The 14,342-nt window shown below is 47.4% G+C and overlaps 1 protein-coding gene across 1 annotated transcript; it reads right to left on the minus strand.

The window, feature by feature from the left end:
- Nucleotides 1-1,549: 1,549 nt before the first annotated feature.
- Nucleotides 1,550-11,947, minus strand: RAB5C (RAB5C, member RAS oncogene family). The gene is made up of 6 exons (XM_077313944.1): nt 11,794-11,947; nt 7,911-8,142; nt 4,653-4,804; nt 4,156-4,278; nt 3,727-3,820; nt 1,550-2,978 (listed from the first exon to the last, which is right to left on the minus strand). The coding sequence occupies exons 2-6, from the start codon at nt 8,074-8,076 to the stop codon at nt 2,863-2,865; spliced, it is 651 nt and encodes a 216-aa protein (XP_077170059.1). The 5' UTR covers nt 8,077-8,142; nt 11,794-11,947; the 3' UTR covers nt 1,550-2,862.
- Between the last annotated feature and the right edge of the window lie 2,395 nt (nt 11,948-14,342).

The following is a 14,342-nucleotide window of genomic DNA, read 5'->3' on the forward strand; positions in this document are numbered from 1 at the left end:
AAAGACTTCCGACTGACGCTCTGGAGTCCCTTGGAAGAAAAGATGCTAACACAAAGGTTAATTTGGAAACTGCTGTTGGGGAAGAGGCTGGCCGTGGGAATCAAAATATGAACTGCCCCATGAAAATAAGTCTTCTTCTACACAGCCATCTTATCCCATCTTTGGCCATGCACAAAGTCCTCATCCTTCCAGCTGGTTTGGGCAACCACCTAAGAAGTGAGCAGTGACTTACCAAAGTTTTTGCCCAGCCACAAATTTGGTTAGTCCTTAAGGCTAAGGGCAATAATAAGGGTGGAATTTTGGAAGATATTTTGCATGGAGGGCTCCTAGAGAGAGATCTGGAGACATTTTTCTACTAGGAGCTTCTTCTTTGAATACTTTTAACCACCTTATAGCCCTTTTGAACTCTGGTGCTGGAGAAGACTCTTGCGAGTCCCTTGGACTGCAAGGCGAACAAAGCGGTCAGTCCTAGAAGAGATCAGTCCTGCCTGCTCCTTAGAAGGCCAGATCCTGAAGATGAAACTCAAATACTTTGGCCACCTCATGAGAAGGAAGGACTCCCTGGAGAAGAGCCTAATGCTAGGAGCAATTGAGGGCAAAAGAAGAAGGGGACGACAGAGAATGAGGTGGCTGGATGGAGTCACTGAAGCAGTAGGTACAAACTTAAATGGACTCCGGGGAATGGTAGAGGACAGGAAGGCCTGGAGGATCATTGTCCATGGGGTCGCGATGGGTCGGACACGACTTCGCACCTAACAACAAAGCCCTTATTACAATCTTGCATTTGTACATTTTAATATCAGACCACTGAAGAAGACCCCAAGAGGGGTTGAAACACTTCTGGCCCTTTGTATAAGGTCACTTTATCCATGGGTCAACAGGTATCGGATCTGTGCAATAGTGTATGGTTAATATTGATGTATTTAAAGTCTTAAGTGTTCACGTGAATAGCAATAAATATTTGTATTTTAACATGCAGCTCAACCACTAAGGTTCCTAACCCTACTCCTCCGCCTGATGCTTTCACGGCAAGTTACATTCTATTGTTATCACCGTCTCATACATAATATAAATTATACATGAAAAGACTTTTCCCCCTTCACTTTAGGGAGCACACGTGTGCAATGATAGCTTATTTCTGGCTGAAATGTGTGCTGCCTGGGTTTTTCAGCCAGGTTTAGCAACCAGCTACGCGTAGTTTATGAATCTGCCCTCCAAGGTCTCTGGGCTTGTGCAACCCTGCTGCTAGGAATTAATATTTCAACTTGGGAGATGTGGTTTTCTAGTGAGTTATGACCCTTCCAATGTTATATGAGTTTTTAAAAAATAATAGAAATCCCTTTTCCAAAAATATAAAAGAAGTCCAAGGACATGAGCAAATCTTGTCAATTTTCATGCGAAAATGCTCCGACTTCAAAATCTATCATAACTAATGAGTACACACTACTGTTTTTCATTCAGTGATGGAGCCCTCTTTCCCCTTTAAAATTTAATCAAAGCTTCCCGACACCAGTTACAGAGGCCACGGTAAAACAAGAACAAGAAACTGTTCTGGTTTACATCTGATTTATAAAAATTTTATTTTATTAATCATACACAACTGGAGCTTTGCATTGAAAAGACTTAAGGAGACTCCTTTTCTCTTACATACCAATATGGATAAGACAAAATTGCCTCGGGCACTGTATTCGGATTCTGCGGCTTCCCTGGTGCGATTCTCTTTTAGTGAAGTTATCCGTCTTCTATAGGAATACAGATTTCCCCCCTTCTCATCTTGTGTGCACAAGAATGATTTCTCCTCCCCTATCAACAGCATCTATACACCCGACATGTATTATATTATAGGATTATTAACAATGGCATCACATCGTTGAATTCTGTTTTAAAAAGTGATTTTATACAATTTTTTTTTTCTGACAGGTTGAATTAGTGCATTACATCCAAAATGGAAGGGTGGGTGGAGGAATTAATGCCAAGTTGGCGCCTCAAAGCCCAGGGCAAACTGAGGCCGATGCAAGGCTAGTCGGTATATGTAATTAGAGAGAGATACTGATTGGTTACACATTGAAAAAAAAAACAACTGAATACAAAATACAGAAGAAATCAGCTCCCTCCCCACTCCCGTACTCATGATTGCAATTTGGTCAAAACGAGTCTTAAAGGCCAGAGGTGTCTTTATGTTTCTCACTCTCACCGTTGAACTTCACGCGTTTCATTTTAGTGGTTTCTACCGTGCTTTTCCGGGGACGTGTCCACACACCAGATTTAAACCAGCCTCCCGCCTGAGGCTCTTTAACCTGCCAATTCACGTGGCTTCGAATCAGCGTGCAGAGATGCCCCAAGAGTCACCTCCTGTCCAAGTGAAAGACGGCCACTTCCCCGCTTCCAAGCAGCTGTGAGCAGATATCAAGACTAAAACCTAATTCAGGGAAATTAAGAAGGCGGAGAAAAAGGGAAGCAGAGCCAGAGCTCTGGAAAGACACACCTACCCCATAAGGAACTCAGTTTTTTTTCCTTTTGCTTTTTAAAAGGCCACGGACAGTGGGATACTTATGTGCAGGATTGCTCTAATTTAAGGCCCAGTGAACTAACGGGTTTAAATGAGAGTAATCCTGCACTGGGTTGCGTAGCCGAGACGTTAATTGTTTCCCTGCTATTTGCACAGAAGAGTGGGTTTTCTTTGCTTCCTCCGTTCTATGGACAGAGACAAATAAAGAAGGAAAATATCACAGCAGCAGAAGAGAAGGGCGGGTCGAAGGGAAGGGGATAAAGGAGGATCCTGGCAGCTGTTCTTCTGTAAGCGCGATCCGGTTCAGGCGCATTCCAGTCAGGGGCGATCCGAGGAGAGCAGGCGGCGATCCCTTAGTTGCTACAGCACTGCCCCCTGCTGGGCTGGCTGCTCTCCTGCAGGTCAACACCCCGATTCCTGCCGGCTGTCCCAGCTGTGGTCGGCGGTTCATTTTTGGGGAGCTTCTTGGCTGAGGAAAGAGGGAGGGCACATCTGTATGAAAGGGTGCTAGGAAAGCGCTCTCCGTAGGGAAAGACAGCAAAAGTGCTAGGGCAAGGGATGAGCTTTTTCGGGGAGAGCTGAAGATACCCCCCAACATCTGCTCCATTAGAGACCTGCACTCCAAAATCCAATTGGTTGTCCCAGATCAGGGTGTACAATTGGGATTCTCAGCCCCAAGAAACTCTCGTTGGCCTTCCTACTCTGTAACTCAAAGCACCCAATCTACTATGCCTGCCACACCTTCTCTATCCTCCCCACTATTTTCCGAATACCATGACCTCTACCCTGGGATCGCCTCTCCCTCAGCATCTCATCCCATTCCTACCGACTCAGATCTACTTCCCATTCAGTCCTTCCTGTGCGTCTGGATGCTTCCGAAACGGCCCTCCCATTTCTCTTCTGTTATGCTGGAATCTTACTGGTCGAGGACCACATAATGTGTGAAGCGCCCTTCCATTTCCACTCAAACGAATTAGCACTGCCAGAGTCCTGGGGTTGACTAACTTCTCCGCAGCAGTTAGAGCCTTGGAGAACAGTCCGTGACATCACATCCTGCCTGTAAAGCAGTCTTCCCACATCTTGGTAGGCACGGCTGTTACAAAAGCAGGATCTCTCGCTTTGCCCACCTGAATGGGCATGGCCTTCACAGAAGCAGGGCATGGTGTAAGGCAAGGCAGGGAACATTCTCCACCCGGCTTCTCCAGCCTTTTACTAACCTATCGCCATGAAGGTTTCATTCACATTCATCGCCGTCTTTGCAGACGTCTCCATGAATAGCAGGCTGTTGTCATCCGCGTACGCCGCGGCTTCCTGCAAGGGAACGTAGCAGCAAGTTAAATCTCTGCACCCAAGCTTTCCGTGTCTGTTCTTGGATCTTAGGGACAAGTTCCATGCTGGCTGCTCAAAGGCTTCAGCCTGGAAGCTCCGTTGCCCTTCGGTTGGTGCGAGACCAAAGGTCCTCTGCTTAACCTGCGTGCATGCAGAAGCGCATGGGGAAGAGGGAGCGTCCTCTGTGGCAGAGGCTGCCCGAGCACATGCAGGGGGGGAGGCTCTAATTCCTGCAGGTAAGTGCTGGGCGCGTGCCTGAGAACGCTGCGGCCAGGTTCGTCTCCCAGTCACACCATCCGTCCCGTCCCCCGTCTCACCTGGAAGTCGACGGCTCGTTTGCTGGACAAATCCGCCTTGTTCCCTGCCAGGGCGATGACGATGTTGGAGCTGGCTTGCCGCTGCAATTCCTTCACCCAGTTCTTCGCTCGCACAAAGGTGTCCTATAGAAAGAGGAGGAAAGGTAAGGACGGCGATCACGATGGACAACAGCCAGCCAGCATAGCTCTTGTGATGTTCTTATGCCTTCCCAGCTGGGTCACTTTGCTGCAGTGGTCCTGCCCTCTAAGGCTGGGAGATTGCACATTCAAGTCTAACCTGAATCATAGAATCGGAAGGGGCCTCCTGGGTCATCTAGTCCAACCCCCTGCAAAATGCAGGACACTCACATCCCAATCGCTCATCTACTGTGACCTGCCACCCCCTCGAGCCTTCACACAATCGGCCATTCAGTCAGATGGCTATCCAGCCTCTGTTTAAAAATTTTCAACGGGCTCAATGAAGCCCCCCCCCCAGCTCTCTGAAACCACATTCTCACCATGTTTGTGATGTCGTAGACAACGATGGCTGCTTGTGCCCCGCGGTAATACATGGGTGCCAGACTGTGGTAGCGCTCCTGCCCGGCCGTATCCCAGATCTCAAACTTGACTGTTGTGTCGTCTAAGCAAATGGTCTGTGTAAGGAAAGCAGCTGGGAGGAGGAGGAGGAGGAAAAGGTCAGCAAAAGGCATCGCAAACTTTGAAAAATCTACACACTTCTCAATGCCCATTCCTTCTGCCCGAATTTTGTTCATGTTATGTTATGATTGTTACTTGACAGATTGTTATAATGTTCGATGTAATTTTGTGCAACGCTTTACGCAAACCGTCCAGAGCTGTAGGGAAGGGTGGTATAAAAATCCAAATAAATAAATAAACAAACAAACTCAGAGATACGATGGTTTCATTCTCACATGAAAAGGTGAGACTGTAAGCCACTTTGAGCCTCCTTTGGGTAGGGAAAAGCAGCATATAAGAACCAACTCTTCTTCTTCAGTAATCTCAGGGCTCTCTCAGCCTCACCCACCCCACAGGATGTCTGTTGTGGGGAGAGGAAAGGGAAGGTGACTGTAAGCCGCTTTGAGCCTCCTTCGAGTAGGGAAAAGCGGCATATAAGAACCAACTCTTCTTCTTCTTCTTTACTCTCAACCATTTCCCTAATAATCCCTAAAACTGGCTCTCTCTGTGTGTCTGAGCAACTATCTTGGTGCCTCTAAGAAAGAAAAGTCGACTTCACACATCAGGACTCCGGAAAGATTTCTTTGAGAACATTAACTAGCCTACGGATAAGGGGTAATCTGGGAGTCAATATGTAGCCAGGCTTTCAAAAAGCTTAGGACAAGGGACCTCACGGAAGACTCAAGTAAGCTTTGCAGTCATGGGAGAGTCATGGGCCAGAATGCAGCTGCCCCGGTCCTCATCAAGACCCCGTGGAGAGCCCATATTCAACCTGCCCTGCGCTGCCCTTCTCTGCTGCTGCATTTGGGCTACCGACTGAATTCCAGATCAAGTTAAAGGTGTCGGCCTGAACCTTCAAGGTCCGGGACCTGCATACCTGAGGAACCACCTCTCCGAGAACGTGTTGTCCCTGGCCCCAAAGAAGAGCAACTAGCACTCGCTGTAGGCTGGTAGAATGAGCTGCCAGCAGAGATCCCTCTCGGAGCTCTCAGAGTTCTGTAGGGCCTGTAAAATGGCACCCTTCCACCAGGCCTCTGGTTGAGGCCGAGGCCAGCACAGATTAACCTCAGAATGGGCCCTCTCCCCTTCTATCAGCGCATGGACAGACAAGGATATTTCTGACCCCAAGGGTCCAGCGTTGGAGCATTTTTAAAGGGTATCGAGTTTAAAAATTCTTTTAAATTGTTTCTGTATATGGGATTTTTACATTGTTAGCCGCCCCAAGACTGCTGCCAGAGAGAGGCAGCCAATAAATCAAATATTATAATGTTAATAATATATTTTTTTAAAGGACAGGTCCTCTTTAGGATTAAAACAAACCGGGTAAGCATCAGAAAGCAGAGAACAGGGAGAAATAGACATTTCTCACAATGGAATCCCACAAGGGTATTGGTGCTTGAGCTGGTTGATTTCTTCATAAGTGATCTGGGATGGGGGGGTGAGCAGTGTGGCAGCTAACTTTGCACATCCTACCAAATACCTGGGCTTGGTGGCAACCAGGAGGGATTACGTAGAGCAGAGGTAGTCAACCTGTGGTCCTCCAGATGTCCATGGACTACAATTGCCATGAGCCCCTGCCAGCAAATGAACCCCTGACGTAGTGGCCCAGGAAACTTTTCACAAAGGTGACACGTGCTAGAACAAAAAAAATACTAACTTTATGGCAATGGGGCCAGAGCTGGCTGGGAACGAGGCAGGAATAACAATGAGCAGCAGGGGTGAAAATGGTAAACATCCATGCTGCCAATCGTTAAGAAAGGAACTCAAAACAGAATGGCCAACATTAAAATGGCCCTGTGCAGATGTGCAGTGAGGCTTCGTTTGGAGAATCCTGTGCTGCTCTGGTCACTTTATCTCAAGAAGTGCAGGGCAAAAGGGGGTGACCAGAGGAGGTGGCACATTTCCCCATGCAAAAAGGCTGGAGTCCGGGACTTCTACATCTCTACTGGGGGCATGACAGAGATCTACATTATTACCTCTGCAATGTGATTGAAAGGGACGGGGGGAGAGAGAACTTTCCCCTCCTTTCATATAATGCTGGCACTCTGTGGGCACTTAGTGAAGTTCCCCAAATGAAATACTTCTTTATACCACAATTAAATTGAAGTTCACTACCAGCGGATTTAATGATGCCTACAGGCAGGAAAATAAACGATCAGACAAACTTATGGAGGAGGATGGACACCACTAGCCGTGGTGATGGAAGAGAACCTTAAGAATTTCGAGGAGGAAAACCTCCAAATATTAGCACTAGAAGGCAACATCATGGGAAGGCCTCTCTGTCCTGTTTTTGGCCTCCAGAGGAACTGCTTGGCCCCTGTGTGAGACAGGAAGCTGGACTAGAGGGACCCCTGGTCTGACCCAGCAGGGCTCTTCTGAGGTTCCTGTGAAGGCCTCTGCCTCTCTGCTCTGCTCTTGGCTCTCCAGAGGAACTGGTTGGCCTCTGTGTGAGACTTCACCTCCCTCACAGGGTATCTGTTGTGGGGAGGGGAAAAGGAAGGAGATTGTAAGGTGCTTTGAGACTCCTTCCGGTAGAGAAAAGCAGCATATAAGAACCAACTCCTTCTCCTCCTTTCCTCCCCTGCCCCCTCCCATCTTGCAACAGTGCTCAATTGCGGCTTTATAGAACTCTTAACCTGGTTTTATCTATGTGAATCATCGCCGTGTTGACTTTTCAGATTACACTATGTAAACTGCCCAAAGACGGGCAATTGAGAGGGGCAGTATATAAACAGCAAAATGAACAAAGTTAAGATGCTTAAGTAACGGAGCAGTAAATATAGCTACAATTGGATGCAAGCCATTGGTAAGACCTGTGGGCCAGGATGCTCAACAGACCACTGGTCTGACCCAGCAGGGCTCTTCCTCTGTTCATAGTTCCGAGGGGAGCATATTTGCACATTCCTGAGAGAGACAACCCTTGGCACACACCCGAGACACGAAATAAAACAAAGCTGCTTCTCGCCCAGCGATCCCATCCACTCTGGCTGTCAGCAACTCCGCAGGTTCTTTCCCACCCCCTGCGACCCGGAACCTGCCGCTTGCCAAGCCAATGGTCCACCGCTGAGCCACAGCCTCACCTCCAATGGTGCTCTCCTGGTACTCGTGGAACTGTCCTTTCACAAAGCGTAAGACGAGGCTGGACTTCCCAACAGCCGACTCTCCCAACAGGACCAGCTTGAACTGGCAGATCTTGCTTCCGGCCGCCGGCCCATTTGCCCGCGCAGTTCCGCCGCGGCCCGCCATGGCCCGTCACGAGGGCAGGTGTGCCGACCGCAGGGGCAGGGAGGAGGGAGGAAGACAGGCCTCAAACTGGAAGAGAAAAGAGAAGGGGATTCAGCCCCACATAGACTCTGCCACTGAGTCAGCTTGGTGTCATGGTTAAGAGTGGCAATTTGATTCCCTGCTCCTCCTCCACACGCAGCCAGCTGGGTGACCTTGGTCTCGTCACAGTCCTGATAGAGCTGTTCTCTCAGAACAGTTCTCTCAGAGCTGCTCTTTCAGAGCAGTTCTGTCAGAGCTCTCTTAATCCCCAACTACCTCACAGGGGGTCTGTTGTAGGGAGAGGAAGGGAAGGCGACTGGAAGCCGCTTTTGTGCTCCTTCAGGTAGAGAAAAGCAGGGTATAAAAACCAACTCTTCTTCTTCTATGCACTGCCCCGTTGATGTTACTCCCAATATTTATGCAGAAGTTTACCCCACAAGACTTGTGCTCCGTATCTTTATTCAGTCCTCAGCTCCAAGGGAAGCTTGGATAAGCACATTGAGCAGAGGTCCAATCAGTGGCTTTTATCCACAAGGCATATATGGAACACTGTCTGGGTCAGTGATGCTCTGTGGTTTGGGTGCTTGAAAAGGCTTCTGGAGTCCTGGCCCTGCTAGTGGACCTCCTGGGTTTTGGCTGCTGTGTAACTGGTTGGGTCTAATTCAGCATTCTCAGGACCACTGCGGGAGCAAACAAGACGGTCAGAACAACTTTCAAGCTGTGGAAGCACAAAGCATTGTGTTTTCTGGTTTTACCCACATTTTGCTTTAACAGAACAAAGATGTCCTCAGCCCCAAACAAAGTTTTAAGGCTGCCAGCCAGGCTGATAGCCCCAAGCTGATCCATGAGCTATGAATCAACGGACCTCCAGTCTGAATTTGGCCTCCAAGACAGACCAAGAGCTGTGGATTAAAAAATCCCCAGTTTGAATTTGGCCTCTAAGAGCTAAATTTGGTCCCCAATATAGGTCAAGAGGTACGGATCAAAGAATCCCCAACCTGAATCTTGTCTCCATCACCATCTCGGACGGATTGCTCTCTTTCAAACTATGGCAAGGATAAAAATCCCAGCCTACCTTACAGGGTTCGTGGTGAAGATAACCAGTTCACACTTAGCACCTTTCAAAGTGCTGTACAAGGCAGTTGTCCTTTTACCCACAGCAGGCCTTTAAGTCTATCATTTGCATTCATAAACCAAGCTCAGAAAGGAGCTTGCATTAATCATTAATTACAATAAAATACTCTGAATGTCTTCTCTCTCTGGGAATATGAGTGAGGGAGTTGCTGCGTTTGTGAGTTCAGCCATTAAAAAAAAAAAAGACCCTGGAGCTGGCCTGTGTTTGAATGACCACTCTACAGAAATGTTATGCAAAGTTTCAGCAGGTTTTTCTTATCCTGGGTATTAACCCTGTGTCACTGTAGTGGAAATGTTAATTATTTGCATGCATGGGTTTGTTGACACATGATATTCTGAAGGCGAATGTCAGAACCAGCAACAAGCCAGCAACAACAAACAGCCTTCTCGCAAACATTCTGTTTGCTGCAGCACAACCAGAGGAAAGACAAGGCTAATCCCTCCATCCAGACACAGATCGTAAAGCAAACTGCGCAGACTTCATGACGACACAAAATTCTTCTTCAGGGGACTGAGGTCAATTACACACAGAGGAAAAGCAGTTCGGCATTTAACTCGGCTTCTGTATTTAGCCATTCTCAGTGCCGTTCATGAAGCTTCTCTATGCAAAGGCAAGAATTGGCATGTTTCAGAAAATTGCTTTAAAAAAATTTAAGATCAGCCTGTCTGTTACAACAACCCCACAGGGATGCAGTGCTCCACACTGCATGCATCTACACCCAGCCAGTGGATCCTCATGGGAACCGTCAGACCACTCATAAAGAAAAGTTTTGCTTTTAGCGAGCAAAAAAGCCCCCCTTTCACCAAGGACAGCACAACACCAGGGTGAGGTTGCAGCTAGGATCTGGGAGAGCAAGGTTCAAATCCCCACTCTGCCATGGAAGCTCACTGGGTGACCTTGGGACAGACACAGTGTAGCCTACCTCACAAGGTTGTTGTGAGGCTAAATTGGAGGAGATGAAAATTAATGCATGCTGCTTTGGGTCCTGCTTCCCCTTGGTGGGGAAGTTGGGGCATAAACTCATTCGAAATATTCTCATGGAAAGGTACTATTTACTTTCATAGGCGAAAATGAAAACCACCAAGATGGGAAGGCATCAGAAAGATACCTGTTCTAACAGGGCTAGGGAAATGCTTCTCTAAACTGGATGTTCTTCCCTATTTTGCTTATTCCGCAAAACACAAGGAGCAACCATTTAATAGGAGCTCTTATGGAGACTATTAACTCCAAGTAACAGCATCAACTCAATGCATAGCAACTTCTTAGATCCTCGAATTCACTATGTTAACATACAGCTGCCCGCACTTGAAGACCATCCATGCCAGCAAAAACAGCATCTGTTGAATTTTTGCTGAACACAGCTTCTTGTAGCACAAAAGCACGAGGAAGAGGAAATGAAAGCAGCATCCACTGTGAAAAATACAACAGGCATCTGCAACCTCCACCTCCTTGCTCACCCCAGGAAAATCCCCTCCACCTAAAAACACATACACACCTCTGTGAATATTCCCCTCCAGTAATCCATCTAACCAGTACTTACCCAAGAACTTCCTTGTCATTTCTGCCCCGTTACTTCTAGAGCTGCCTTTCCGCTCAGGAAAGAAAACACATTTGCTCTTCTTCGAGCCAAGCCCTTCAAAATGTCAGAAGGCCACCGAGTGACCTTCTCGGGACTAAACTCATGCGATTCTGTTCAAGCACTAGCTTTGGTGAACCGAAGCCCACTTCTTCAGATACATAGAGAGCCCTCGCCCCATAGACATTTCCATAGGAGGCTTCTTCTCCAAGTCAAGACTTCCTAGAGTAAAATTCACCAAGAGTATGCCTGACTTTCGGCACAAACTGGTATGTAAGTGTCTGCTAAAACAGGACCAAAGACATGCACCTAAAAACTGGGCTCCAGGTCACAAAAGCTCATGTCGGAATAAAACTTTATTGCTCCTCCCCTGTTTATTGACACCAGGATTTTTAAAGGGTGTGTGTGTGTTTACAATACATGTTTTGCTTTAGGCTGATCCTGCATTGAGCACAGGGGTCAGCCCAGATGGCCCACGGGGACCCTTCCAACTTTAGGATTCAAGAAACTTTTCCCCGTGCATTTCAAAACTCTTCTATTCTTTTTCCGCCTCGTATCCTTGTTAATAGGGTTGCACTGATTCAATGAGTAGCTTTTGGCGTTACTTCTTTAGTTTTATTTGGGAGGATTAGCCCTTGTGCCCAGGCTTGATTGACACATTAACAGTGCTCACCCACCCCCCAGTAATCAATCACCCCTCTTGCACCCCAGACCCAGATCTCCAAAACTTCACAGCAGCTTTGAGATAATCAGTCCAAAGGCCCCCGTAGCCCCATCTCCCATCAGCAGGCAGGCAAGCATTGCCAAGAGGCTGCCAAGCAACGCAGGACGGCAACCCCCCTCCCTCCCTCCCTCCCTCCCTCCCTCCCTCCCCCCTGCGGCTCGTTCTCGGCCCCCGGCTTCCAGAGGTAGACTGCGCCTGAGCGTGGAAGCTCCACTGCGGTTGCCCGGAGAGACCTGCGCCCCGGTTTCCTAGGCAGGAACTCACCCGCTCCCGCCTGCGGGGCCGGAGCCGCTGCTGCTGCCGCCTGCGTCTGGCTCTCCCCTTCCTGCCCCCGACTCCAAATCGCAGACGGCGCCACTTCCGCCCTCGGCTCCTGTCCAGCTTCTTCCGCTTCCGGCTTTCCCCTTTCGTCGCCTCTCCCCCCCCCAGTTCTTTTCCGACTCCGAAGCGCCGGAAGTCCCGCCTTCCCGGGCCTCGCGTGATGACGTCAGCAGATAGCTCTGGGGAGGGAGGCGCCTGGTTCACGCTGTCGCAGTGGGGTTGGTGGGGTTGGACTACAATTACCATGAACCCCTGCAGAACCTGGCTTTATTTTGCTGCTCCGGAGTAACACATTATTAATGTAAGGAGTTTAAATTTGCAGAGGCACCAGGCTACTTAAAAGAGCAGAATAGGCTTATTAAGAAAAGAAAGTTTATACAGAAAAGAAGAGAGAGAGAGAGAGAGACCTAACAGTCTAACTGGCTAGCTTTAATTTATTCAGTCAGTTATGGAGGCAAACAGGGAAGATGTCTCCAAATTGCCAATCAGGACAGGAAAAGAGTATTTGAAAAATAGAAGAAGTTATTATTCTAATTATCCCAAATGCATATCTCCTCCAAGGCCCCATGTGGGATTGCACACAACAGATCTTTGTGTGTGTGGTTCTGCGGAGGACTGAGCATGAGGCAGGTATGCCTGTACTGTAATTGACCAATGCACAGCTAGATCCCATCTGTTGGATCCAGTCTGTTTAAAGTGAAACTGACCAATAGTGCTCGCTGGCAGGAAGGTCTATTGTGGAGATTTTGTCTACAAGTTGTGGTTGGTTGTGGTTCAGGCTTTGCCTCTCTGTCCCATCATGCTGGGGTCACAATAAAGAGCTGAAATGAACACCCAGGGTCCTGTCTCTGAAGAATCTAACACAGATTAGTCATATTCCAACAAATACTGGTTTGTGATATTTGAGCTATTCTTAATAAAAAGCATGTTATGATTTTTGCAGATTTGTAACATTGCCAGTTGTGTGTTGGGAAATACCTGGAGATTTTTTTGGGGGGTGGGGGGCAGGGCTGGGAAGGGGAAAAAGCTGAACAAGATTTAACGCCATAGAGCCAACCCTCCCCAGTTTACTCCAGGGGCACTGATCTCTATAGCCTGGAGATGAATTTACTAGTAGGAGATCTCCCTAGCAATATTCCAAATAATGTGTCTTGAGCTAGGGAGTCTTGCAGAATTTGACTTCTAACCAAAGACGTCTGTGCCAATTAATTAAATAAAGGAAATATCTCTACCCTGCATCTCTAGAAGGGCTTTCTTGGTTTACTCTACGGTACTGAAACAAGCTTCTTTTATTGATTGGATAACTATATGATGATTTCCAACAGTTACGTAAGGTGACATTAATTGCCAATATAATATTAAAATACAGCTTCTGCTTCCTTGGTGCTTCTGAAGGGGGATGATATATCGGAACCCGAGTTCCTCCTTGCTCCCCCAGGAGAAAACACCGGCTTTTACAAGCAGAGAGTTCTTTATGAGGAGGATGTAGTGGGACCTGGTTTTTTATGTGGCTGTTGAACAGTGTTTCAGTGATTTAATGATTGTTATAAAGTCCCATGTTTTTAAATTGATTTGTAAGCTGCCTGGGATCCTTTGTTGGGAGAGAGATACTGAAAGGAATTTAAATAAGTTAATAAAGAAGTTGCTCTCTTTTCCCGTTTCTTCATTTTTATATGTGTTATGTGTTATAGTGGGGCCTTCCTAATTTAAACAGATAATTAAAATGAATTAGGAGTTTCCCACTCCTAATATTTAATGCCATTTATTTAAGAGAAAAAGGGTAGTTTATTTAGTTTGGGTTTGTCTGTAGATAGATCCACTGCATAATGAAACAAACACAAACATCTCATTTACAGTCTGGCTGTGGCTCAGTGTTAGAGCATCTACACGCATGCGGAAGGTCCCAGGTTCAATCCCTGGCATCTCCAGTTATAGGAGACATGAAAGACCACTGCTTGAAACCCTGAGTTACCCGTGCCTGTCTGAGTAGACAATTGAGAGCCAGCTTGAGGTAGTGTCTAGTGGTTAAGAAGAGCGATGGCTTCTAATCTGGTGAACCAGGTTTGATTCCCTGCTCCTTCACATGCAGCCAGCAGGGTGACCATGGGCTAGTCACAGCCCTGTTCTCACGGAGCAGTCCTGTCAGAGCTGTCTCAGCCCCACCTACCTCACAGGGTGTCTGTTGTGGGGAGAGGAAGGGAAGATGGTTGTAAGTCACTTTGAGACTCCTTTGGGTAGAGAAAAGCAGCATATAAGAACCAACTCTTCTTCTTCCTTCTTCCTCTTCCTCTTCCTTTTCTCCTTCTTCCTCTTCTCCTTCTCCTTCTCCTTCTCCTTCTCCTTCCATATAAGGGAGTTTCATGTGTTCCCAATTCCACTGCACATTCTAAACCAAAGTCAAAATCAAATCAGCATGTCAACATTGATACAATTTTTAATGTATATTTGGTTCAACTCAAATAGCTAATACGTTGTTCAGGTCCCCTGATCTT

This window comes from Paroedura picta, chromosome 16, assembly GCF_049243985.1.
Source record: "Paroedura picta isolate Pp20150507F chromosome 16, Ppicta_v3.0, whole genome shotgun sequence".
In the NCBI taxonomy this organism is placed as follows: Eukaryota; Metazoa; Chordata; class Lepidosauria; order Squamata; family Gekkonidae; genus Paroedura; species Paroedura picta.